We start from the raw sequence: 24,276 nt of genomic DNA, 5'->3' as shown, positions 1-24,276 counted from the left end.
CAGTTATGTTCTTGTATTCCTAAATCTTCAGGTAAAGACCATGTTTTCTGTTACTTGCTTGTCAAGAACTTTTGGCATCACAAACACCACGAACAGAAATTATCCCAACTGCTGACCACATTCTCTCACATGCCAAAGTATTGTTTTGGCTCTGTATCATGTGTCTGGTGAACAACACAGTGCTAAAATTAGATGCTATGACTGGGAGGTCCATAAAGTAGAGCTGGGCATTGACATTACCCTGTAAATCCCATGACAATGGGATGAAAACAGTATTAGCCAGATGGACACACAAGCAGAGCATGACTGGTGGGACACACAAACAACCCACAAGGGAATAGAAGGGACCTGTATATACCTTCCAAGATATTTCTCAAATGTTTCCAGTTACTTAAGAAGCAGTAGAGCCTCAAGGATTTAGACTGTGTTATCAAGCAAAGAGGAGGGAGTTAGGCCTATCACCTGCTCCTTTTTCGTAACAGTGGCCTCTCATGCTCTGCAGCAGACAATCCTTTATGTTGTTCTCAGAATCCTCTCTCAGATGGGGGCTGGAAGGGGTTCATATTTCTGAGGATGAGTATTGTGATCCCCAGGAGGCAGGTATCTGTCATTTCCTCATTACAGATTTTACAAAAAGGTTCAAAAAGATCTAAGCAGGATACTCTCTTACTCCTTTTGTTTGCTCCTGCCCTAATTATCTTTGTCTCGTAATTATCTTCTCTGACAGAATAAAAAAAAGGTTGGTAACTGCCAGTTCCACGTTAAGCCATACAGGGCCTGGGAGGGAGCAGACTTAAATGCAGTAGTAACGGCACCTACCTATCTTCATGGTGACAACAGAGTATTTTGTAATGTGGTATCGATATTATTTGTCCTATTCAAACAAACAAACAAACAAACAGCTCCTTCTACTTGCTTGCTATATTATTGTGCATTTTCTTCCTGAAAACACAGACGTTCTTACCCCACAAGCAAATGGAAAGGGGGAAAGAAGATATAAATACATAGAATCAGAAACAGCCAGATTTCCAAGACCAAGCCATAGTTCACATTTCCTCTCGCTTTGACTATGGAAATTTGGGCTTGATAGTTCCGGGCAAAGCATGCCAGTTATTCTAAGTATCTAAGATAAAGGCTGTAACTTCATTGAGGTTTTTCTTTTCTGCAGCTCTTCAAAAAGGTCAAGATCATTCCATATTGTATCCCCTGCCAAAAAGCAGTATAATTAAAATAGATGGACAGGTTTTAATTTGGAGCAGGCTTCTATTCACAATGGATGTCTGTTTAGGGTACTTGTTTAAAATCTGGTAATGTTAAATTTGTAACAACAAAAAAAAATAATGGAGTTCTGTGTTTTCATATAATTAATTTATAGCAAATGTTTAAATAGAGATTCTGTTCATAGCAGATTCAACTACAGTGTATATATCAAAACCAGAGACCAAATTTTCACATTACAGCCTTAAAAGCAAATACCAAGGATGTGGCTGTATGGGAACACTGAGAATATTTCATTAAAGGAAATGCTGTAGAAATAAAAGTGGCATTGACTTCCTGTAAGTTTGATGGTGGCATGCCAAATTGCCATATGGGAGACATTGGTTTGGGAGTAAGTATCATCCCTGCCTTCCAGGCTACTATTCGGAAACAACACATCATCAGGATGACCAGTGGAGGTATAGAGGAGGCAAACCTGACCCTACTTAAGCCGCTGGCAAAACTCTCAGTGCCTTTGAGCATGCTGGAACAGTCCCAAAGAAAATCCTTATCATAAGTCCAGGTCAGGAAGGCTGCAGCCACATTTAGAGTGCCTCCCACTGCCACTGCTGTTGACAACTGTCTGGGCACACATGCTGAACAGCTGCACTTCAGTCCCTGCAGTGAGAACCTGCAAATGAGCCTTAGAAGCTCTTAGAAGGACATTCAAAGTAAAGTAAATACTCTTCCAAATGTAGTGCCCACATCTAGTCACAAGATAAAACCCAGGAAAAGAGTAAACTCAGGTTCAAATCCAGAGCCATGCTACTGGGAAATGGTTACAACAATGAAGCACTCCAAAAGAGCAAAGTGTATCAGCCAATAAAACTTGCAATGATACCTTATATCCGAGTGTGCCAAGTTCAGCTGCCCAACATGAAGCAGCCTCTCACAGGACAGTGGGTGGTCTCGCATAAGTGGGCTCCCTGCATGGATGAACAGACCTTGTCTGCAGACAGGTACAGAGCTATTTGTCATCTCCATGTCCATCATGTTCTTCTTCTCAGAGATCAAATTACAATGACTGTAGCCACCATTCACTGTCAAAAAAAGAAGAAATAATCATAAACCTCTAACCAAGAACCATCTGTATTCATTACTACTTCGTATGCTCCTTCTTTCAGATCTCCTTGTAAAACTCTTGTAAATGATGTGGCAGTAGAAATGAAAAGTTTCACAATGAAGTAAAAATTAATTCCAAGGGAATCTGAGTCTGTGAATTATGGCTGTTTATTTCTCTTTTTAAGTTATGGGGCTGTTTTAACACTTACATTCTAACTTAAAATAACCTTAGTGTGACCGCTTCCTTTCCTTCTGTGTATTTTTCTGGTAGAGTCTTGCTTATGTCAGATTTTGGGGGAGGACATTTTAGAGTTACTTTTTAGAAGTCTTTATTTTCAGTGGGAGGAGCTCTGAAAACAGTGACGTAAGTCAAGTTCTTTTTTGCAGACAATTATTTATGTGATTATGACTTTAGATGGGCATGTTTCTACTTTATTCTCAGGTCAACAGTGAGAAAAAAACTAATTTTGTTTCAATGTATACATTTCATTGTATTTTCCAAATAAGCTGTTATTATAAATGATGATAGTGATGATGATGCTAATAATAACAGATTCTGCACTGTATTACTCTGGTGAACATTAAATTTTACTAGACTTGGAAAAACAGACTAGAGCTATAGCAATATTCTTAAGAAATACATACACATCCAACAAAGGACAATCTACCCAAAAAGAGAGGACAAAGTGGGAGTTGTGAATTCATATCTATATTGGTCAAACACGAGCAATTCCATTTAATTTAGTTAGTTGCTTTGTTGTTAGGAAACTACTCACATACTCAAGAGATAAGCATGTCTAGAAGTATTTGTAAGGCATTCAGACTTAAGAGGTTAGCTTAAAAAGTTACAACAGTTATTTAACAACATCTTCATTACTGTATCTGAGCAATGCTTTTAAAATAATAGCTCTCCCCCAATCTGTTTTTTTTTTCGTAGTGACAAAATGTAATGATGCCAGAAACTAATGGCAAGCGTATTTTCTTTATACGCATACAGAGCCCAGGAAAGCAACACTTTCACCCTTGTATCCAGAGCTGCTGGTGGGATATTACAGAGCTGGGCAGCATTGCAGTTATTCTGTTTACTATGGAGGCACTGACTGTTGCACACTGAGGAAGAAAACAAATTCTGCCAACAAAGTGACAGAAGATAAAACCTATGCCCAGTTTTATGCAAATCACCAACTCTCAATAGCACCAAGATTTCTCCTTTACTAAGGTGTTAAAAGGCAGCATTCATTTCATCATAGTTTTTCTGTCTGTATTTGACACAGACAAAGTCTATGCCATTCAAATATCTGAAAATGGGTATCTAAGTCAGGCTTATGAAGCTCTGGGACAGGCTTTCCTCTCCCCCTTGACTACCGAAAGCACCGAGACGATTAAACTGGGTACTTCACCTCTAGCCAGCTGTAGTTCAGTGAAATTAATCCCATTGAACAGCCATATAACTTACAACCATCTTCATCACAAACAACCCCCGTCACACTGCTCTCGGGTCTGGTCTTCTTACTGAAACCCAGGCTGGGCACAACCGCTGCCTCAGTTCACTTTACGATACTTTCACGACGTAAGACTAAGCAACACCACACTCTACTTTTGCAGTGGCTACAGTTTTGCTGTATGGTTCATAAAGTTTAAGTCAGAGGCTTGTGCTCGTTTTAGACAGTCACCGCTGTAGCATGGTTTCTCAGATCAAAGATGCCTTTAACGCACTTGAACCCCCCTTTCCTCTCATGTATAGCTGCTATCCCCATAGCTGTCAAAAGGCAAGTGGGGAAACCCTGAGCTGCTGTGCTCCTCTACTATTACAGTCAATGAATGCTTTGAAAGCGATGAGAACCACATTCAGGTTTTTGGTGAGTATACATAAGAAGAAACAGGTGACTGTGGAAGGCAGAAAAAGTCTCTGGTAACTGGATAAATTGTGAAAGGGCTCACTGCACAACAGTTCATTCTCCTCCACTGGCTGGCCTCCACAGCTTCCCCAGCACGCTCCCCAGCACCACTCTAACAGGGAAGAGCACGGCGATGAAGACACAGTCCTGGCAAGGATCCAGACCCACAGAAAAGAGTGAGCACATGTGACACCCAAATTACTAGTCTCAAGAGGCATCACTGTGACATTTCCAGAATAGAATTCCCCATTTCCAGTGAAAAGTCTTCTGTGTTGGGTTCATGCATTACATTTCTTAAACAAAAATCAAACAAAAATATGATCAAGAAGTCAGAATCTTAAAAACTGAAAAAACAATACAGGTTTTTTTCTACCAAAGCTCCAATCAAAATACTAAGACATGCGGTAAGTCTTAAGAAGTGCAGGCCAGTATTATTTTATTTATATAAAAAGACCTTGTAAGGTTTTTAGGAATGATATATGAGATTTTAATGAGAAATACAAATTTTCATTTAAACTACACAAAATAAGTCATTAGTCTTTTTAATGGCAATTAATGTATGTTTTAGTTGTTTCAGATTAATATTCTGAGACTCAAATCCACTGATATTCTGTGATTGGTCTGAATGGCTCTGAAGATAAAAAAATATATAAAATAAAAGTATAGCATCTTCTGGCCAGCACAAGGCAGTCAATCGTATTTGGTGGTTTTGGACCTAAGCATTTAAGAATATCATGTTGGATGCTTTTAAGCTCACAGTGGGTGTTTGTGATGATCAGGTCTTTCCTGGTTGTAATTACAACATAAATAATCATTATATCCTACAGAGTCCCCGACTCCATAGGGCTTTACTTTGTTCCTATTCTGGCTTTAACCCCTCATAATTTAACCCACTTCAGTGGTAATATCTACCTTAGCAAAACACTACAATAAAACCCCCAGCTGTTAATTTAGATACATGAGCCACATGTAAAGGCGACTGTTGAAAATACACTGTTCAACTTTTTGATGAAAAATAGTTCTATACACTTTTAAAGGCCACAACACTGAGAAAAGTTGGTAAATCAGTCATATCTACAATACCTAATACCATGGTTCCTCACTTTTTCCATCAGCAATGTTATCTGGACAATATTCAGGAGGTATCTTTTCTCCAGAACACTGTTAATTCTTTAAAAATGTTTTACGTTTATCCTGGACCGGAGTAAAAACACTTTCTCTTTCTTTTTTCGTTTCCAAAACGATATAAGTATGAAATTCATTAAGGTCTTTCTAAATATGCATTTTATCAATTTTATCACATTATCAAAACACAGAAACCTGAAGCTTGCACTCAAAGTTCAGCAATATCAACTGTAGCATACAGTGATGCCTATTTGTTTGAAGGCAGAGATTTCCTAGAATAACATGAACATTATCCCTGTGCTGTCAAGAATGATTATCTTTTCTTGTAGCTGTCAAATCAGAAAATGTATTTTCTCCCCGCAAAGGAACCAAACACTCATGCTAAAACCATGAAATGAGGTGTGCATTTGAGCCAGTCTGCTGTACATTTTCCTATACAAAATACCCTACAGATTTGTTAACAAGGGCTAAAAATGACTTACCCAAGAGCACCTCATCTGAAGCCACTCTGGCATCAAAGTGCCTTCTGAAACATGCCCACCTCATGGGAGCTGGAACGATGGATCAGTAGCAACACCCATGTCTCACTTCCCCACAGCAAACTAAAGCAAGGAGCAAGAGGCTACCTCCAAAGACAGACAACCAGAGCCTACGTTCAGCTGTTTAAGCAAATCCATTGACTTCAAAGAAAGGATAAAAAGGTTTACACCAGTGTAACTGAGATCAGAATCTGGCCCTTTGACAACTGGCTTTTTTGTGCAATATTGATATCACTGGCGGGCATACAGGAGATTTAAGCATTTTCTGTGTCTGGAACTAGATCTCTTCTTCACTGGTATCTAGGGGCCTTTAACCTACATACTGTAGCTTACCAATACCAGATGAAAGGAGCTCCTGCTCCCTCCCCTACACCAAAGCGTTCGCCTTGCCTTCAGGAGAACCCTCGCTATTTCATAAATCCCTATAAAAAAAACTAATCCTAATTTACAGAGTAAATCTAATAAAGGCAGAATGGTTTCCAGAAGGATCTCATGGAAGTGGAATCCATCAGTGTAACTTTTGTCTTTCTCTTTTCTGTCCTGCAGTTTTGATTTATATCTTTAACTTTAAATGCTTACGAAGGGAACAGAAGAGGCTGATACAGTAGTGTGCGAAGGCTGCAATCAGGCAATTCCTTCCATATGAGTAATCAAGTTAGTTCAGCTTTGGATATCTTGCTGCTTTCATTCTGGGGTAAGTGACTTGGAGGGAGATTTTTTGTGATTTATGCCAGAAGTCACGTGAGAATCAGGCCCACTGACTGCCACGGCGTTATGCACCTCAGGAAGGACTGCTCACAACCAGGCAGGATCTGCAGAGCCAGCCCTGCATTTCTTGCTAGGGGTAAATGTCACCCAGTAGAAAACAGGGCACCTACTTGCACAAAGGGAAACCTGTTCGAGTAACAATGAAATCCATATGAAAAGCAACCCTTCTAAAGAGCAATAGCTTTTTTTCTTCCCCAGGGAACATCTTGTTTACTGCTCAGGAAGATTTCATTCCTACTGATAAAATTGACTATTAAGGCTACAGATAGATAAGAGCAAGGGCTAACTGAACGGGTAATTACTCAACAACAAGCATATGTGTTACAGTGCTGTGGAGTTTACTTAATTAAGGACAATGAACAAATAACTGAAATAATGTATAATTGAAATGACTCACATTCAAAATAGAGACAGATTTGAAATATTTGCCTAACACACTTAGATATCCCCCGAGCATTGTGGGTTTTGTGGCAACAACCAAACTAGGTCATTTGCCTTTTTTTTTTTTTTTTTTTTTTTTACTGCTTCATTCTCTTTAATTACTTCTTTTTAAAAAATATTTTGCCATTCTCGGTTTTGTTTGGATGCAACATCCAAACTTTACCACGACAACATTGAGAAATGGAACATTATTATTGGCAGCCAGATGAATCACGTGAAACTAGTGAAAGACCAAACACTACTAGATTTTCTCTGACAAGTGAAAATCATCCACTCTGGAAGAGGCCACCAAAGCCCTCTGCCGAGAGAAAACTATTAACTCAGAAGGTGCCAACACAGCAAAATGTGGACTCACAGAGAAGGTACTGCACAGATACTCAACATCCCATACAGCATATCCAGTGCTAAATAATCTTCATTACTGCATGGCAGGAGCTCCTGCTACAGCTCCTATATGCTTAGTAAATTAAGAGCGTAAATAGGCACGTAGAGCACTTTGCTGCCTGCTTGAAGGTTCTAACTCATGAACTGAAAATTTCAAAGATCAGAATCTTCAAAACGACTCAGGAAAATACAGCTTTTTCAAAACTTCCTACATAAAAGGACTGTTTCTGTCATTCTCCCCAAGTCTTTTATGCATATTCCGCCAGCCTGTGTTGTGAATGGGAGTGCCTAAATCCTACAACAACACGGAGTCAAGGGGGAGCCATGTCAAGACTGGCAGACAGAAACAATAGCTCTTCTTAAAACTGCTAGAGGCAAGTCAAACCATATGATTGTGGAAACAGTACAGATTTTTTTATGCCTTGAGAAAATCATGATTCTTCCTTCAGTTTCAGTAAATTGCTCTTAGAATGGGTGTGAATTTGGGACTAAATTAAACCGTGGACACAGCTTAAGAGAAGAAAAATCACTTTACAAGTAAGCTGGTATGATCAGTCACATATTGTATCACAGCCTTAAGAAGACCCTACCCAAATAACAGACTTTCAGGTCTTGGTCTAGAGAGCCAGAAGAGAGGATATTCTGATCTTTGACTGACCTCTTTGCACTCATTTGCACCACCTGCTACACCAGACCTTTAGGCATTTGGTCTTCTCAGTCCTTTGGAGGGGAAAGTTCTGCACTTTAAGAGACCTTTGCAATGACCTCTAATTCAGTACAAGACTTCCATTAACACTTGATTTTGAAAGACTTATTTTAAATTACATTTTGTATCACAGTAATCACATGATGTGGTCCCAACTTGCCTGACCATGATTCCTTATGTAGGAAAATACATACAGTTACAGTCTCTCTCACAAAGGTTTGAAAACCATATCTTTTTATCACAAGCTGTATTCCTACTCTGCATATTTTGGAAACTCTCTGTGTTTTGACTTTGTCTCTGTGCTGATATCAATTATGTGCACCACTAGGTTTCTCCTAGGGCAGAAGGAGGCAAGAACCCCTTAGAGGTGAACAGTCCCAGTGAAGTGTGTTAAGTGGCAGAATTCCCCCCTAGTTCTGTGAATTACCTACAAATTACCCAGGTCTGCCATGATGGACAGGTAGCAACTGCAGGATCTGAACATGGTGCTGAGAAAGCAGTTAAATAGATAGTGACAATTAAACAAAATCAGCTCCACACAGAAAACCCACTAAAACAATTCAAATACAACTGTGCAGGTCTTTGGGTCCACTGGGCAGCCCACGGGGTGAAAAACAGGAGCTTTCAATGTGACCATTTTTTATGCACAGCTCCTTTTATTCTTTCAGATTGGCAAATGAAGACAACGATTCTTTTTTCCAAAGCCATCAAGATAAGAGATCTCTGAGTCTCTTTGGTTGCTGTTGTTCCTTACCTGAGGACTGAAGCGATTAACAATGACAGCATTGAATTATCATTGCTGCATACAAAAGTTCATATCTCACAGTGATGAATGGAGCAGCTCACACCACATTCCAAGTTCACTCTGTATCAGTTACACTCTGTTCCCATTTTAAAGGTTTATTTAATACAATTGGTAGAAACTTAGCTTCACTTTTTTATGATAATGCTTGTACAATACCTTAATAAAAGCACAGTAAGTGAGAGCCAACATTCTTTCATTTACTGTGGAACAGATCATACCGTATGGTGAGAGTCAGAGGAAGACCCAAACTGTCCTACATCTCAATATCAGAACAGAGGTGATATTCTCTGCCTATTTGAAAACACATATGGGTAATACAAATTCATAAAAGATTTCAGTGGAATGTGGTAGGGTTAAAACCAAGAAGATTCAATAAGATTAGAGTAAGAAAGAAGGATATCTTTTCTCCTTGCTTTTTGAACTATCCTGTAGAATCCCATAACAGAAATACTTCTTTTCTTTCACATTGATGCATGAGTGAAGACAAAAGGACTAAGAAAATTCTTGTAAACCAAAACAATCCAGTTAGTGAAATACATTGTAGAGAATCAACCTGTTAAAAACTTGTGAAAGATAAATATAACTCAAGTGTATCTTTTTAGCAAATGCTGGACCCTATATGTTGGCAACATCTGTATTTGTTATTTCATGTTCAATTTATTTTTAAAAACAGTTACATGGATTGCATTTTCTTTCCATTCTGTGGAATTTCTTTTTGCAGTCTCCACAAAATATTTTAGAAGTGTCAACAAGTAGGATTGGCATTACTGAACAAAGAAAGTGTGGTTAATTTTATATCAATCAAACTTAAAACAACTTGAAAACGTTTCAATAGTTTAGAGATCTGCAGCCTTTTCTTTTTTATGCATGTGGACACAGATATAGCCATATTTCATTTTGTTCTGATATTTTAAAGATAACCTTGGAGTCCATGCAGGTAAGCAAAGAATGCAATAATGATACATTAATCTTTTATTGCTAAAATGTTTTGCCATGTTATATAATTTAGATTTCCAGCAAAGACCCTCACAACACTTGAAGTCAGTGAGCATGGCCCAGACTCAGGAAAACTCATGCTATGTGCTTAGGTTCCACTGACTTCACGGTCTTAGTTGATGTTCTGAGTTAGCCTCTAGAGTGCAAGAATATAACCATTTTAGGCAACAGCAAAGTGATCCTCAGAGAAGTTAAACAACTCTCTACTACCACAAGGAGAGTTTCACTACGCTTAGTTTTGGAACTCGGCATTCTTGGCTTCTTATTTTGATCTCACATCTCTAAATCATGCCCCCAGAGCTGAGAGCAGACTGAAAATGGCCATTGTACCCCTTTGTGACTGTCAGGAGAAAGTCTTCTCCTGCCTGATGCAACACAGGTCTTGCCATTACACCCTCTGTTACAGGGACGCCTCAGCTTGGAATCACCTATTGCCTGTTGCCAGGCAATCTGAAAAATATTGTTGTTCAGCACATCTGGCCTTTTTTGTGGTCAGTTATCCTTTCTTGCAGCTTGGCTTTTGGAAACAGTGGGAAAAGACATTAAAATAAATGTTTTAGGAAAATATTAAGCTCAATAAACGTTATTTTAATTAAAAAGGAAATCCTAAAACCTTTCTAATAGGCACTTGGAGGATATAAGCTCAATGTAATGAAATATGATGTATTTCTTTTTCCTTTTTTTAAGAAGACTATGAATGGAATAGGCTTAGTTCTCAATATTTATGATAGGCAGGCTAGAGATCATTATGCTTTTCCTTGCATATTTGTGAAAGGTATAAGACAACTTTGCACCACGTAGGGTTAGGTACACACTCACCTGCCCTTGTCCCCTTTGGTTTGGCTTTTTTGTTGGTCTAAATGGACACCACCAGGGTTTTCACAGCAGCCTGTAGCTGGATGGGGCCTGTAGGTTAAAAGAACTCCAGAGTGACTCTTTCAAGACAGAAGTTCACACATTTTGTGGTCAGGGCACTTGAATTGTTCCTATTGTAAACATGCTTTCATCAAAATTGAATACAACTCCTTTGAGAAGACAGGATCTTTCCATACAGCCACGGTTAGAGAAAATTTATTTCTTTCTGTTTTTTCCTCTAAGTCATTTAAATCACTAATATCCAGTGGATGCCTCCTGTGAATTGTATGTGGGTTATTGCTTTCCCATTTACTTATTAAACTCTGAACTTTTAAACTCCCAGATTTCCACTCCCCTATATTTTACTTAGTTCATTTAGTCTCTCTTTCCATGGAAGTTATAGCCAGCAGACCATGTAAAGACTCCACCGGGGTATATGCTCTCCCAAACATTAGAAACACACGGATGTGCAGGAAAGGAAAGCTGGGGCCTTGCCATATGGCACCTTGCATGTGCCTCATGTAAATATATACGTCTCTACATCCCAAGAAGTAACTTTATGACTGCCTGGCTTGGCAGTGAGCTATATGTAACAAAAATACCCACCACCTATCCTTCCAGCAGTGCACAACAAAAATTATTTCCTTCAAGATGTTCAATTGCTGGGCTCAAGGATTTAGAAGCCTGGGAGTGCCTCCAAGTCAGTAAAAGCCATAGAAGCTAACTTCTCCAAAGACAGAATTGCCATAGATCGCACAGGGTATTGCATAAATGGTAAATTTTAAACAAAGGAGTACATTGTTAACTGAAAGCATTTTGTTCTTTTTAATGCAAGCTAGATGGAAAGAAAGGACTGGTAAGAAGGGGGTACATAACATCTAATTTTGGGGACCTAATTCTGATGCACGTATTTGGAGGCTAGTCAAAGGAGAGAGAAGTGACTCACAGTAGGAATCAAAGTGCAGTGGGAGTCTAGGAGGAATGACTTCCCATGTTGGCTGCTAAAGCTCTGTGAAAGGACTATGTGAAGCTGGAAAACCTGCATGCCAGCTTGCAGCTAAGGGTTTTATTCCACTCCATTTGATAGTCCTCCAAAAAGTGTGAAATGAGCTCCTATCCTGCAAGAAGCTTCATGAGTCTCCCTTCTCCAATGACCTCTTCACTCCACTTCACTTGCTTATAGGAGGATGGAAATAAATAGTGCGGGAATTAGGCTGTTGTGGAAGCTGCTGTGAAGATGAAGATACAGGGAAGAGGGAAGACAGAGACAGGATGATGGAGAAAGACTAGAGTGTAGATTTTCTTACTGAGCAGTACTGGCTGAAACAAGCACTGAACGAAGAACAAATGCTTAGCTTCTACTAAAAGTGTTCTGTGAGTCTTCCACAGATATCAGTGGGCAATTGCTATGGCCTAGGAGATACATAGAGTATATATGTATGTATATATTATCTACTATATATGTATATATGTACTATCTAATACTATACATGTACTATGTACTTAGAACAAGAACTTTGCTATCAAGAACTATGCTGCCTAATATATCCTTCTGTAAAATGGGTCTGCAATATTTACATAAGTCATGAGAATAAAATACCTCAATGATTACATAAAACTGGATATTCCAGTGAAGAAGCAAATAGATACGTAAGTGTTATCACAATCACGAGAAACCCTTTTATCTCATACACAGAATTATGCAGTCACAGAAAACAGGACTGAACTAGTCTTCAGAAGGTGATTTATTCTATCCTCTCTCCCACAGAGGATCCACCCTCCCAAACCTAGGGGTGTTTGCCCCATCTGTGCTTTCCAGCCTCCAGTGATTCCCTAGCTCTCCTAGCAAGCTGTTCAATTGTTGATCTGACTTAGACATTTTTTCTCAATGTCTAACTTAAACCACCCTTTGTGCAACTTAAACCATTACATTTTGTCCTGTCTCAACTGCACATGGAAAACAGTCTGTTCCCTTGCTCTCCTATAGCAACCTTTTATGTCTTCGAAGGCTGTTATGTCTTCACTCAGTTTTCTCCTGCCTATCCCACCTAGCCCTGATTTTTCCAGTCTCATAAATTACGTTTTCTAGAGCTCTGCAACTCTGCTTCATCTCTAAACTCTCTGTTGTGGAACTTTTTCTCTCCAACGGATCCTTTTTCTGCACTTTATGCTGTATTTTTTCTATTTTTCCACTATCAGATCCTGTCCTTTGCAAACAGTGGCAGATATGTACTTCCTCCAATCTGAGCCAGCAGGAAAGTAGCAAAACAGCAAACTGCTCCAGCAGTTAAACCTCAGCTGGATTCATGGCCAAAGCAGAGCCAGGTGCTGCAGAGGGAGCTGGAGACAGTGGCAAGCAGGCCAGGAGAAAGGACAAGAGGCAACGGGCACAAACTGAAACACAGGAAGTTCCATCTGAGTATGAGGAAAAATGTCTTTACTGTGAGGGTGACAGAGCGCTGGAACAGGTTGTCCAGAGAGGTTGAGTAGTCTCCTTCTCTGGAGATATTCAAAACCTGCCTGGATGCAACCCTGTCTACCATGCTCTAGGTGACCCTATTTGAATATGGGGGTTGGAAGAGATGATCTCCAGAGGTCCCTTCCAACCTCAACCATTCTATGATTCTATGAAAGCGCACTGTGGTTAGAGGTAGTACCAGGGCTGGAAAGTCAATATGCACCAGTTCAAGGGCTAGGGCAGCAGAGCAGCTGGAGTTCAGGCCAACTCTCAGGCAACCTGTCAGCCCAGAAAACCCAGTTAGTAATTAAGTTAAGAAACTAAGTTATGGACAGCTTATACGCCCTTGAAAAGCCTTAGCACAAACACCCACTTAGTTTCTTACAAGCTATGGGCTAGTAACCAGCTATGTTCACTCCAGTGACAGACTGGCTTGGACTTAACATACATGCAGCTAAGCAGCATCTCATCGCATGCTTCCCACCCATCATCCTCTAGCTTACACAGTAACTGCTAGCCATAAGCCCTGTCACCCTTTGTGTGTCACCCTACATGCCAGAGACTTCCAAGCCTATGTGCCACACACTGAATAAAGCAATACCCATTTCTTACCCACATAAAATAGAAGAGCTACAGTTTTCTCACATGCAACCTGCAAGAAAAGCTAGTCTGTACCAAAATCCTCAGCTGACACTCTCCCTGTTTGGTTAACTCCTTCCATAGTGCCTAGCACAAAGACAGTTAACCCAGCTGATGCATACATTTATGTTCATATATATCCTTCTCTCATTTTATCATACTTCTTGCATAAGACAGAGTAATAAGATTAATGAGCCTTTGGTCTAACCCAGTGTATCTATTCTTGGGTTCTTATTGTCATACTAAATTGTTCTCTGAAAGACGCCCAGAAAACTCAATATAGAAGAGTTAATCAAACACATTCTCTCAGAGGCAAAGGTTGCCTCCATCATGGTCCTATCACTTCATAACTCAACTTAGTAGGATAAAACAGCAAATAAGGACTCATATAAAAGTTCATATACTTGCACATCGTCCAGATTCCAGAGCTAAGGCATTCTGAAAACTCTAATTAAAACTAGACTTTGCAGATTTACAGCACTTTTTCTCCTGACCATCCCAACTATCAAGAATACATGAAAGTTATAAAATCATTCTAACATGCTGATCTAATTGATCCAGTGAAACTGGGAAAGTCATTAATCTTATTCTCTCAGAGTCTAGTTCTGTTCTTGCCTGGTTGCAAACCAGGAGTCATTGCCATAGCCAGTGAAATAACAGTACTATAAAACTAGAAAGAGTAAGATTGAACCTATGAAGACTTCTAGAGCTAAGTATCTACACACTGGAGGGACCAGTCTTTAATATCTCTATTTTATTAAAAGATTACAGTACTCAAACAGAGATAGAAACACTGCACCCAGCAATTCAAAAAACTGCGGCAACTCTCTGAATCCGTGGAGAGCGGCAGACAGAATGATCTTCTTCCAGGCAAACTAGATTTAAGAGCCTCAGACTGAGAACAACTGGCTTGTTATGACCCTGGGCAGACATCCCATTCCCTTCCTCCTTCCCATCACCTTGGCACACTGCTAGCCTTGACAATAAGAGAGGAAGATTTATATCTAGAATGTCCATTTTTATGTGAATTTAGTGGTGGAGAAAAATGCCAGGTTAGAAGCTGTGGAGACTGAAATGTTCCCATAGCAAGGTTCCCTAAATGTCAGGACCAAGGGACTAGAAATGTGTCCTGTAAGAACTGCTTTTAAGTGGGAAATGGAAACTCTACAGGAGTGACACTTTGTCTGTGAGTAGAAGGTATACTACAGGAATACCGAGCAGCTTCTCTAGTCCACATATTTACAGACTGAACCCGGAAAGACTATCAATGGGGCTACTGAACTGTATTTTCTGCATCTAGTTTAACCACTCGCTGTTGGATCTAGAGGGTATCTTTTAGAAAGACATCAAATTTCAGAGTGGAATCTTTATATTATGGAGAATTCCTTCTGTGACAGTTTGTTCCACAGGTCTCAGCAAGAGCAAGAATTTTGTATAGCTTGAACTTTTTTGACTTCAGTTTCTAGGCACAGGTTCTCTCTATGCCTTTGTGCACTAGATTAAAACACAAAAATACGTGGTACTTTCTCTCTCTGTAGATAACTTCAGACTTTGCTACTACCTTTTCTTCAATGACTAACTGGCCTTCTCCAGTTTCTCATGCTACAGTATATTCTCCAGATCAGGAATCATTCTTGTGAATATTCTCTTAATGCCAGTTAGTTTTTCCAAAGAACCTTCTTAAATTGTCAACACCAGAACAGCACAATACTAGAATCACTAAAAATTTGTAAGACAGCGATGTTATTTACCTATTTCTGATTAATATATGCATAAACACAGCTCTGTAAATATGCTTTTTATTCTTTTACTGTAACATCAAAATACGAGCTCTTGTTCAGCCAGCAAACTCTTAATGCTTTATCTGAGGCTGCCTGGCCTGGTCCTTAAATACTCTCAGAATCTGGGGCAGGGGAGAAGGACCATTATTCTTGTTTTGTGTGTGACTTTAATGCAAACCTCTTTGCATTAAATTGTCAACACCAGAACAGCACAATACTAGAATCACTAAAAATTTGTAAGACAGCGATGTTATTTACCTATTTCTGATTAATATATGCATAAACACAGCTCTGTAAATATGCTTTTTATTCTTTTACTGTAACATCAAAATACGAGCTCTTGTTCAGCCAGCAAACTCTTAATGCTTTATCTGAGGCTGCCTGGCCTGGTCCTTAAATACTCTCAGAATCTGGGGCAGGGGAGAAGGACCATTATTCTTGTTTTGTGTGTGACTTTAATGCAAACCTCTGCTCAGAACTAGAATAACTCACCAAATTATACTTCCGTGCCTCCAAACTTAATGATCCAGAATGAGTTCTGCTGCTGATGCGCCTAACTCAATAGGCACCACTGAAAACAATGGAGTCCCCCAGTGTGTGACCAAAAAAGAAATAACAACTTTTTAAGGAATGTAGCAACTGCAGAAGCTCAATAACCACTTATAAAACTGAGGGGGAGGGGGGAAATCAGCCTATTTAACATTTTTGTTTACAGGCAAAAATGGCTCCAGCAACAGAGACAGAAAATGCAAGATTTCTGTTCTTTTAATTAAGCCTTTCTTAGGTTTGCCTTGTTTGGTTTAGCACAAGTTCTGCAGAGTACATCTAAACCCTATGGCTGGTTTGGAAAAGACAGAAGAGTGGGAATCACTGAAGCCATTTAAAAAACAAATGAGCAGGAAGCTGAATGTGTAAGTGTATTGTTTGAGCCTCCCGTTAAGCTATAGCCCTTCAGAGCTGAAGTGACTGCTGACACAGCAGAGTATGGCTCACGAAAATCTGTATCTACCAGGCAGAAATCCATGTGGTCCTGAGCATGCTGACTGAGAAATTAGCTTTTGAATAGATGGGAAGATGAGGGGGGAGGAAAGTCACCCCTGGAATTCCCAAAACCAGAAAAATTAGGAAATTAAGTTAAAAAAAAATGATTTCTTCTCCTTCTCCTTATGACTGCCCTTCATCTGCATGGATGCTGGCAGCCAGCAAAAGGGAAAAGATCAGAGCAGCACGGCTCTAAAATCAGTACTTGTAATACGATGGAAGCAAGTATCATGCATTACTTGCATCAGAAATTGTTAGTGGTAGTTTTCCAAAAAGAAAAGCAAGAAAAGATGAGACTAGCTTTAGCAAATCTGGGCCACCTCAAAACATGATGCAGAGATCTCTGAACCGGTACGGCTCAAGCTGACAAGCCCTCGTGCTGCAGGGTAAGGCCAAGAAGGTCTGTCTCTGGAGGGCTTCCTAGCCTGGGTCTAGTGTTGGGCTGGCAAAACTGCCCAGCCTGGTTCAAAGGCCCAGTTGACAGCTGTCGTGCCACTGGCTTTGGTAGCTACGCCTAAAAAGCACTAGTGCTGCAGAAAGAGCAGTGTGCATGCTGCAGCGACTCATAGCCCAGCACTGGTACAAGTGGCTTCCCAAAGCTCATGTCTACATCTCCTGTATGACACTGCATTTTCCTCTCCTCAGCCAGCGTTCGCAAGCGAGGTATCTTGTTTCTGTGTAATTGAATCCCAGCCATGTATATACAGCTAATGACTGGTTACACCACACATAATGAAGAGTCACATTTTGCTAACTGCATATAAAATAAACAAACTAAAAAAGAAAACAATTACTGACTTTAGTAGAAATCCCTCTTGACCTTCCTTTTGGACTCTTGATGCTCAGCCTGCCATGACATATAGTCACTGTTAGGTGCATGCACTGCTTTGCTCTAGTTTTGCTTTCTTTTTAATATCCACTGATATTTAACTCTCATTGCTGCAAAACATCCATCCAGCAGAGGCTAGAGCACCAGAATTAATTACTATGGTCTGCTCTGTACCCACCATGGCCTCTTTCCTCACACTCACTGGTGGCAAGGAAGCTATATCTAGCTTTTATTTCTGAGACACAACCACTGTTTGCCTAAAAAACGGAGACATGCCAAAGCTGATAGTGAACCTTATGCTCTCTTTCCCCTCCGCATTTGAGAAGGGACCGTTCTCAGTATGCACAGCGAGAGCCACTCAGTTCCACAGCAGGCCTCGCTATTTATCATTTATATTGCCACAGTACAAGGGATTATAATCCCATTGCACTTCATTCTCCTCAGGAATGGCCACAAATACAAATCCTGCCTCAGGAAGTTCACAGCCTAAGAGACAGATGGATACAGGCAGCAGAGTGCACAGGAGTGACGGGATGCATCAGCACACCACCAGTGACTGCAGCACAGTTGTAGCTACAGATTTATTGTGTCTTTGGTCCGCATCATGGGCCAAACATGTCAACCTCTTGACATGCAGTACAGGTAACTGTAGTGCTGAATGTGGGTTGGGGGACTGAAGACAAGGTGGTAGGAGAAAAAGAAGGGAGGAAATTGGGAGGAAGCTATAAAAGAGACAAGGAGAGAGCTGACCAATATATATCAACTAGCAGGTTCTGCTGCAGCAATCTGTGTCCAGAGCTTAGGGAATCCCGACATTTCCACATCAGCACCTTGAGAAAAGAAAGAAAACTACATCCTTCTAAACATCCTATCATCTGGTGACCTGTGTTTCCCTCTGCCATTTTACAATCCAAGGCCAGCCCAGAGCAATGTCTCCAGAGATGACACGGTGGCCTGCAGACCCCTCTGTGTGTGTGTGGTATTTTGGGCCCTCTCCTCCAGGGAAGCAGTAATAAATCAATTGCTTCAACTAAGGTTGGATAAGGACATTTTATCGGGAGAGGTGGAGATAGAAGTAAAAAGAAAGAGGGACTTACACTGACAAGTGTGTAAGTGTTGTGGGGATAATGACCCCCAGACAGAGTCTGTGTGTTCTTATAGAAAACCTTTGACAAACCCCAGCATCTGGTAGTTCAGCTGTGGGTTTCTGCTGTTTATTTTTCTATTGCAGTGCTCTCATCCCTGTGCATTGCCTGGGCCTGGCTCTGTTAAACGTTCCAAGTGCTACAGAGTATAATTGAAAGAATAAAAACCCCAAGCTCAGCATCAGGCACGTACAGAAAAAAAATAAAACCACTTAAATTCTTCCTTACATTGAAGAGAGTGCAGGCAATAATCCCCCAATGCCACTCCAGGCGGCTTTGGGGAGGATGCAACAGATGGCTGCTCTCAGGGCCTGGGAGTACCAACCACAGCCATCGCGCCTGAATCGGCGCTTGCATACCTGGACACCCAGTTACTCTGTCCTACCTTGTGGGAGCTATCACCAGTCCATGCGGTGCACACGGGCAGGCAGCCACTTCACTGAACTCTACAGAGGAAGGATCCTGCTCATTTCTTCTTTATTTCAAAGAACATAGTCCTTTCTCTGTTTCTTTCCTTTTCACACTAGCAATCTCAACTGCAAAACCAAATGCAACCATTGTGCCTCTGCTGACTACTGTCCTCCTATCTGAACTAAAAATTCAGTCTCTGGATAGTAAGTCACCAAATATAGCCCCAAGCAGCTAACAATTAGACTGTTGCATCTTCAGTCTGCTACTTCCTTGCGTGTGTATTTTGCACAGCCCTTCCATGATGTCTTTCTTTGTATAACATGCGCTTCATCTCTGACTCAGGTCTCTCAGTCCTCACTTTACTTCCAGGTCTTGTAAATTCTTTTCTGCATAATATTCTATGGCAATGCCTTTGTCATCTATCTGCACGCCAACACTTTCATCCAGCTCCCCAGTATCCTGTGTATCTGTTATTAATACATCCTCTTATGTGATCGTAACTCATGCCACCTTCCCCTTCTGATAATCACCCAGATGACAGCAGCAGAAACCTATCACACACCCACAGTGGGGATGAAAAAATGCAAGATGGTATAAGGCTGTTCATCCCATAGAACCAGGTGACTAAGAAACACAACTAAGAAACACAGGGACTACAGAGGCATCACCGAGCTCTGCATGTGCTTGGAGATCTTTTTCTTACAACTCTATCAGAACTACAATGTTGGTTATTGTAGGGTTCACAGCCTGGTATTTAGGTCCTTCCCGCTGTGCCAACCCCGTGCCTGACATGCACTATTTCCCGCTGAGCCCACTCAGTAGATCAGCCTCAGGGAAGGGTGAGGGTCAGTGTCAGACAGACACTGGAGAGTAGGACAAACTCAAGGCTCTACCTCTCTGTGGCAAAGGTAGAGAAAGAGTTTTTTCAGCTCTAGAGATGCTCCTGGACATGGCAACCCACACTCCAGAGTGTCTGTGCAAAGCCTGATGGGGCTGGTAATGTCTCAAGGTCAGGAATGCAATCTCCCTCTGAAATTAATTAAAAACAACAACAAAAAAAACTTTTGAGAAGTGGCCTATCTTTCAGTTTGGGAAATCATGTTCTGCATCTAATCAGCAGGCCACCAGCACTGTTAACTGTAATTGGTGATAATCACGGGACATTTTTATTCAGTGACAATTCATCTTCTGTAATTATTCCTCTGTTCTTATAAAGTTACCTAAAAACTGTGCTCACAGCTACAACACGAACATTCACAATGCCAATTCTCAAACTGTTTTCACTTTTAGAGATGCATGATATTGGAAGCAGATGTGCCAAATTGAAGGGTTTTTTTTTCTTTTTTTTTTTGCAACATACTGTAAATGTTTTTAAAATATGACTCTGGTACAATGCATGTCAAACAGTCAAATTCAAGGTAGAGAGTGCTGCCAAAATCGGAAGAAAAATTAAGTTCAAAATCAGTTTTGACAGATTAACTGGAGACACTTTGAAGCCATAAATTGGATGGCCATTCTCTAGGAAGTTTATCATGAATGTATTTTTTCTCCATATTTACTATCTCAAAGATTTACAGCAAAACAAGCCAACATGATTTGCTGCAAAAGCAAAGCTGTACCTCAGTGTCTAAAATACTTCACCCAAGCAGCACTGAAAGTATGAGCAACTTCATCTCCCAATATTTGCTTGTCCTGAAGACAGATAAAAGACTAATATTTGTATGTAAGACACACAACTTCCCAGTGTTCAGAATCATTGTCTAAAGCAAACATTTGAGCCTAGCAGATTTTCAATAATGTGTGACTCTGCATTCACAAACCAGAGGATATGTGATTTTTTTTGTTATGCGCAAATCAGTGTCTGTTTCAAATTGACTTTTTGGTAAAATAATGTTCCAGAAAAGAAAGGACATAAGGAAATGTATTATGCTTGTAAAACCATATTCTACCTTCCATGCAATCTGGTCGGTTATATTGGGTTAATTTCTTCACATATAAAATGATGGATGCAAATACAACCAAAACAAAACAAAGAAGGCAGAGCAAAATGTTTTCCAAGCTTTGCAACACAGTGCTTGCAGTGTTTACACAAATAAATAAAACAAGCACCCGAAAGCTCTGCGCTGCTTTCAGACCCAGGACTCCCATTTGCCACTGATTCCACATGGGCAGAAGTGGGTGCCCAGGCCGAATCCCCACGAAATCCCCTGGGCGAGGCGTGAATGTGGAGTTTTGCTTGTCTGCATGCCATCACTAGATTAGATCTCGTATGTTGTGAGCTCCGTTCCATGCTCACTTAACCTGCTCTCACCGAAACTGGACCAATCTAGACATAAGCTGTCCTGGTGGAATTAGTTACTACAGAGTACATTGTAAATAGAGGCCTAAGAAATTTGTGCACGCAAACATAACTTTCATCTCCTGCCTCTTTCTGTATTACAAATTATATTCCACAATCAGCTAGCATATATTCTAGTTGGAGGTTGACAAATTCCCTACGGAGAGGAAGGTTTAGCCCGAATGCGGCACCTGACAGTGGCCTCAGCAAAGATGAAATGAAGAATTTACTCCAACTCACAGGAGAAGTAACTGCCACAATTCTTACATGAGAAGGGAGAAGGCTGCACATCCGTAAACATCTAAAGGCCAATACAAACATTGGCACTTGGAAATACTGCATGGATTCCTACTCTATAGATGTTAATACCACTACAATAATCTAGACATACAGGAATATAAAATTCTTCTCCAGTAAGTTTGATGCTGTTAAAGAAAAATGATTGTGCTCATTTCTTTCATACTACCATTCTGAATTTCAGTTCATATGTGAAGCAAAATGAGGAATAATCACTATATCTCATTAGGCTTTCTCTTGAAATTACAGTTCTGAGTTAAAACAGGTAAGGAACGTTTCCCTTCAGCTGCTTAGAAACATATGGTCCCTCAAATGTGATCTCACACATTATTTACCTGTATTTGATTTTTATAAATGTGACCACAGACTGGTTTTCTAAAAGCATATGTATGCTGTACTCTGACTTCCCTACCACACAGCTGGAAGAGCGACCAGAATGCAGCAAGTTGGGCAGCTCTCACAGGACTGCAGAGTGTCACCCTGCTTGTCACCTTCCACTGGGCTCAGCCACCCCAGGGAAGTGCTTTTCACTGACATCGGATCTGTAAAATTTTTATCCATTGCCAACTACTACATAGGCAATTTCTATTAAATTTAACACTCTTTGCTTTGATCCTAGCATGACACAGTGTTTGTTTTCCTCCCAGCACAACATACTCAGCATCACCCATTACCTTGCATCAGTATGCAACATCGCTGGCTCTTGCAGTGACTGCCAGCTCCTCCTAATCCAGAGATATTAGCATTTAAATGACAGAGTTTTAATCCTATCACACACATCTCTATATAAGTAAAGTTCCATTGGATTTCAACAAAATGCCTTAAGGCTTGTGAAAGTCACTGTATAAAACAGCTGAAAGAAAGAAAAATACAGGCCACAGAGACAAGTAAAACTTGCTTTCTTTGTAAAATAGCATTTTCCATAGTTTGAAGTGCCACATTCTTCTGTTATTCAGAACATTATAGTTGAAGTAAAACTAGGACTTTAGTCAAGGTAAGTTTTTCTTTTGTGTGTTCTTATCTTTCAGGACAATTTATGTTATTTTATGGATCACTGAAGTTAACTGCTATTCACAAGAAAGAAAAAAAAATCTTAAACAATATGGTTTGTAAAATAAAGGGAGAGCTCAAAGCAATCAGCCTACTGCATGTTCCCGTACCTTGCATATAAATGATGCAAGTACACTGGAATAAAAGGAAGGCAGTGGGGCCCCATTTCATTAGTACCAAAATTAATTGTTTTGTAACACCGAAACCTTCTCAATACTGTTGGTTTAAGCTATTTTATAGATACAACAGTCAAAGGCAAAACGGGGAACAAGAAAAGCTCCTTCTATAAACACTGTTGCTTAGTAACTCCGTATTTTTAATAATCTCGCACTCTAAATTCAGCATACCCTGTCAGTATGGGATTTCTGCACAAGACACTGAAGTATTTTGAGGCCGCTTTCCCACTTTGCACTGTACCATACACAGAGTTGTTCTTCATAGCAGTAGAGTGACATGTTCAATTGGGATAAAGACACAGGAAGCTGAGTACTTGTTCATTCTTCACATTGTGACACTGCTTGCAAGCTCCAATCCTAAGGTAAACTTCCTTTTGCTAGTGATGTGCAAATACAAAAGAAGATAGACAAGTCTTGTCTCTAGACAACTTAAATTCAGAGCAATAAGATACTTCACAAAAAGGTATTACCAAAAGAGAAAATAAAGTGCAGTTTTTTGTTTTTGCTAGAATAAGTATCTTCCTTGAAATACATTCTTTGTTCAAAAAAGAAAAAAAAAAAATCACACAGATGTGGCTACTCTCCCGCTGCTGCGTGGTACCTGAGAGTGTAGCGGTTCCCACTGAAGCACAGCCACACCTACTTTTAGTATCCTCATTCTGTTACAACACCTCTATCCTGCTGCATTGCTTCCTTCCCTTAATTAGAGGACCCTAGAACAGTTTTTGCTCAAATAGATTTGTACAAAGAGAAAAGTGATTTTTATAAAACCAAATATTCTCAGAGATGTGTATTTTTCCAGAGCTATAGAGACATTTAGGGACAAGATTTATATTGGTAATGTATTTAAAAACAGGAACACTGGACAAAGTTTCCTTTGAAAGATAAGAATGCAGAATCAAGTCTTAAATTCAGAGATCTCCCAGACTGAATCATCCAGAGTTTTATTAGAAATTAATTATGAACAATAATTTAAAATATTAGTGGTCCAAATCCTGACTCCTCAGCCAAAATTTTACATGAAGTCTATGAACTTTTTAGCTAAGAAACAACTGAATGAGAAAGAAGTAAGGTGTTGGGATTTCACTCATGAACTATATCTTGATTGTGCCTATTCAAATTGCCATTATTTTCCCTTTGGCATTTCCACCCATCACAGAATTTTGGTCATCTCCCAAAAGCATTACTTCACCTCCCTGCAATCTCTGTTCAGCTGGCCAGCAAGGCTGTGCCCATGCAGAAATATGCCACTCCTAGCCCTAAAGGATGCCTTGT

The 24,276-nt window shown here is 40.1% G+C and overlaps 1 protein-coding gene across 1 annotated transcript in view; it reads right to left on the bottom strand.

Moving 5' to 3' along the window:
* Positions 1 to 24,276, bottom strand: part of GLIS1 (GLIS family zinc finger 1) — a 199,842-nt gene that overhangs the window by 104,688 nt on the left and 70,878 nt on the right. The window contains exon 2 of the mRNA XM_062581279.1: positions 2,099 to 2,297. Coding sequence (XP_062437263.1) covers positions 2,099 to 2,297 — 199 coding nt within the window. The remainder of the gene's footprint in view (positions 1 to 2,098; positions 2,298 to 24,276) is intronic.

Source organism: Rhea pennata, chromosome 8 (genome assembly GCF_028389875.1).
Source record: "Rhea pennata isolate bPtePen1 chromosome 8, bPtePen1.pri, whole genome shotgun sequence".
In the NCBI taxonomy this organism is placed as follows: domain Eukaryota; kingdom Metazoa; phylum Chordata; class Aves; order Rheiformes; family Rheidae; genus Rhea; species Rhea pennata.
Note: the sequence above shows the minus strand (reverse complement) of the source record. Positions and strands in the feature narration are given on the sequence as shown.